This window comes from Engraulis encrasicolus, chromosome 24 (assembly GCF_034702125.1).
Source record: "Engraulis encrasicolus isolate BLACKSEA-1 chromosome 24, IST_EnEncr_1.0, whole genome shotgun sequence".
Lineage (NCBI taxonomy): Eukaryota > Metazoa > Chordata > Actinopteri > Clupeiformes > Engraulidae > Engraulis > Engraulis encrasicolus.
The window spans coordinates 42,054,385-42,057,601 of NC_085880.1; the positions used below are offsets into that span (position 1 = coordinate 42,054,385).

At 37.9% G+C, this 3,217-nt stretch overlaps 1 protein-coding gene across 1 annotated transcript in view; it reads left to right on the forward strand.

Moving 5' to 3' along the window:
• Positions 1–2,145, forward strand: part of borcs7 (BLOC-1 related complex subunit 7) — a 2,192-nt gene extending 47 nt beyond the window's left edge. Inside the window, exons 1-5 of the mRNA XM_063192027.1 lie at positions 1–108; positions 495–557; positions 1,029–1,072; positions 1,226–1,246; positions 1,364–2,145. The exon at positions 1–108 is cut by the window's left edge and continues 47 nt beyond it. Coding sequence (XP_063048097.1) covers positions 1–108; positions 495–557; positions 1,029–1,072; positions 1,226–1,246; positions 1,364–1,415 — 288 coding nt within the window. The 3' untranslated portion in view covers positions 1,416–2,145. The remainder of the gene's footprint in view (positions 109–494; positions 558–1,028; positions 1,073–1,225; positions 1,247–1,363) is intronic.
• The last annotated feature ends 1,072 nt before the right edge of the window (positions 2,146–3,217 follow it).

Consider the following 3,217-nt stretch of genomic DNA (forward strand, 5'->3'; position numbering starts at 1 on the left):
CGATTTGGTCAGTCTGTGAAAGGTCTTTTATCGGATAAAGTGGGCTCTTGCAGTGGAGATGTTATCGCCCTAACTCGTCAGGTTTTGAAAGGATCACGCAGTCAAGAGGTGACTTAATTCAGTTGTTAATAAAGGCGGGTTGTGGACTTAAATAGGCAGAATCACGACTGTTTTGGTCGTAGCATTAGGCTAGTATTAGCTAGCCCTCCCTGGAACAGCTGACAGCTGTGAAATTTGAAAGCTGTTTACTTTCTTCAGTACAGTAATTTCTAGTAAATGTCCAACTGAGGAAATAACTTCTCTGTCTCATAATCGCCTGTATTAATCTGTATTGTGTGTGTACTAAGGGATATGTGGTGTGCAGAATTGCTCTTAGAACCCATGTTATTATCAAACTGTCTTCTCTAAATTGGCATTGATGTCGTCGTGTCTACGTTTATCTGTTGGTTTCTCCAAAAACTGTAACCTTATAGTTGTAAAATGATCTATTGCAGCTACTTAGTCAGGCAGCCAGAAACATGGTCATTCAAGAAGATGCCATCCTACATTCGGAAGATGTAAGTTACCCCAACTCTCCACACCATTAGCAATCACTTATTGTTTGACATGTTTCTCTTACCGCAACCTATGCAATCTGTTTACAGTAGCCTACCTACCTCAACCTAGGCATGTGTTTACTTGCTTTTATGGCGGATCAAAAATATACGTAGGCCTATGTATACTGTTATGCTTCTGAACAGTGCTGCCCTGCAAAGGCAAAGTGCAGTAACTACGCCAATATTGAAACTTAGAAAATGCCTTCAAAGTTTTGGTAGGTTTGATATTGCAATTTATTGCAAATGTGACATAGCGATATCATTAAAACAGGACACATCTGAACCATAAGATTTTGTCACTAGACAAAGGAGGAAGGCTATTATGAAGAGCATTTTCAGTATAAACTGAATTTTGACCAAATATGTAGTTACTGCACTTTGCCTTTGTATGACAGAGTGGATGTTCACTGTGTATTTTCTCTTTGTGTGCAGAGCCTTAGGAAGATGTCTATTATTACTACACATCTGCAGTACCAGTAAGTATCGATTGTTGTAACTCTGCATATGATTATTATGTCAATCGAATGGTTTAGCCCCAGACTGTCTGACGGAACATTCTGTCGGGTGACAAATTGTTCAGTTTAGACTTTGAGTATTGCAGCCCTAATATGTTCTTGTCTACCTTTCAGACAAGAGGCCATTCAGAAAAAGTAAGTCATAACAAACTCCCACTTTACATCATACTATGACGATATATAACACCTTATCATGTTAAGTTCAACGTTGAAACCGGCTCAAGTGAACTCTCTGTTTGTTTTTGCTGACAGCATGGAAAACTCAAGGAATCTCCAGGACCAACTCAGACACTTATTAAAATGAATATGTATGTACGAGGTCATTCTTTCATACTGTCTGAACTGCACTGTACAGCTCAAATCAGTTCTGTTTTCAAGGTCTTGTACTGTATGCCCTTCTGCTTACAGATTTTTGTCCTGTGTTGCAGTCTGTAATTGACACTTTTGTTTGACCAAGGGAATATTACTTTTATACTATTTCCTCTGTTTCATGTGTCATTGTCAATTTGTTTACTTGTGAGTTATACTGATCGTTTTTATTTGTGCCGTATTTATGTGTTGTATTTCTTTCATGAGCGTGTATTACTGAATGTTTGATTTTGCAGATGTGTGGCCTATGGTTTGTCTTTGAAAGGTTCATGCAGGTGTTTGTTTACTAGTTTGTTTATTTTTGTCACTGTCAACAACAAGAAAATGCTTTATTGCATAATATGTACACAGTTCTAATACAGATTGAATTGCCAATGTGGCAGATGGTGCGTGGCTGGCTTTGATGCTTAACTGCAAGGTATGAATATGATTACTGTTAGTTGTTAATTTCCAATGATGAATAATGTGTGAGATTTGGCATTTTGATTACAACAAGACCATTTGTTTCATAAAGGGCACATTTTTATTTTTATTCAAGAAGCCTACCGTATAAAGGCAGTTCTAAATGACAAGTTTTTGTATGCACAATACATAAATATGCACAATGCATGTTCAATTGTGTTGTAGCGTGGAAATAAATAAAATAATGAACTATAAAAACTGAACTGCTTTGTTGCGTTATGTGATATTTCCATTGGGCAGACATGTTGGGGTTTGTGTTCACTCCTATTCACTCCTAGATATCTTGTTCTAAGGCTAAGGCTTTTTGTATGGTATCTTTGCCCTCCAGCACAAAATGCCTCCCAACTTGGACAAGGACAAGCAGATGTTTGTCCTAGCTCACAACCTTGGCCATGCGTGGGATTTTGAATCGCCAAAGAACAAGGCTTTTTATTTTTTTACAGAAGGGGTTTAGCCAGCAATGTACTGTACTCTGATTGGGCTTAGCGTCAGGTGTTCTGACGTGTATATTCCCCATGCTTTTCTCATCTCTAAACCTGTCAAGGGGTTAAGTGATTAGGTTATTAAAATTATTTCCAAATGCTACAGTTATTTCCAAAGCCAAGAATAATGTAAGATAATTTTACACAATGTTTGTAGTTTTTTCATTAGTCAAAAGTTTACACTTTATTAAAAATGTATCTAAATGCCTTTCAGTGGCTTTTTTGTGAAGTAAACCAAAACCTACTGTTGCAAATCAACCCCAGGGTGCTGCCACACTGATGTTTACATACGCACTGTTTGACCAGTGTTCTGAGGCTTGCATTGTGGTGGGTACCTTTTTTCATGCACAAGGACGATTGCAGGCCTAAGAACACTATTCTAACTTTGAAATACAGGGCTGGCAGTATCATGTTAAAACGAGTAATGTGTGAGTTTTGAGATTGATTACAAGATCATTTGTTTGATAAAGGGCACGTTTTTATTTTGTTCTAAAAGCCTACCGTATAATGGCAAATGACAAGAGAATGTTTTTGTGTGCACAATGCATAAGTATGCACAGTGAGTGTTTAATTATTTTGTAGTGTGGAAAAAAATAATAGGGTATAGGGTGGGCGGGAGAAACGGGCAGACATCACAAAGTAGATGGCACTATGAAGGAAAAACAGTATGTGGAAAATATTGAACCAACCTCTCAAAACATCTGCCAAGAGGTTAAAGGTCAGCAGCAAATGAGTCTTTTAAATGGACAGTGACCCAAAGCGCATCACCACATTGGTCAATAAAGGCTTGGGG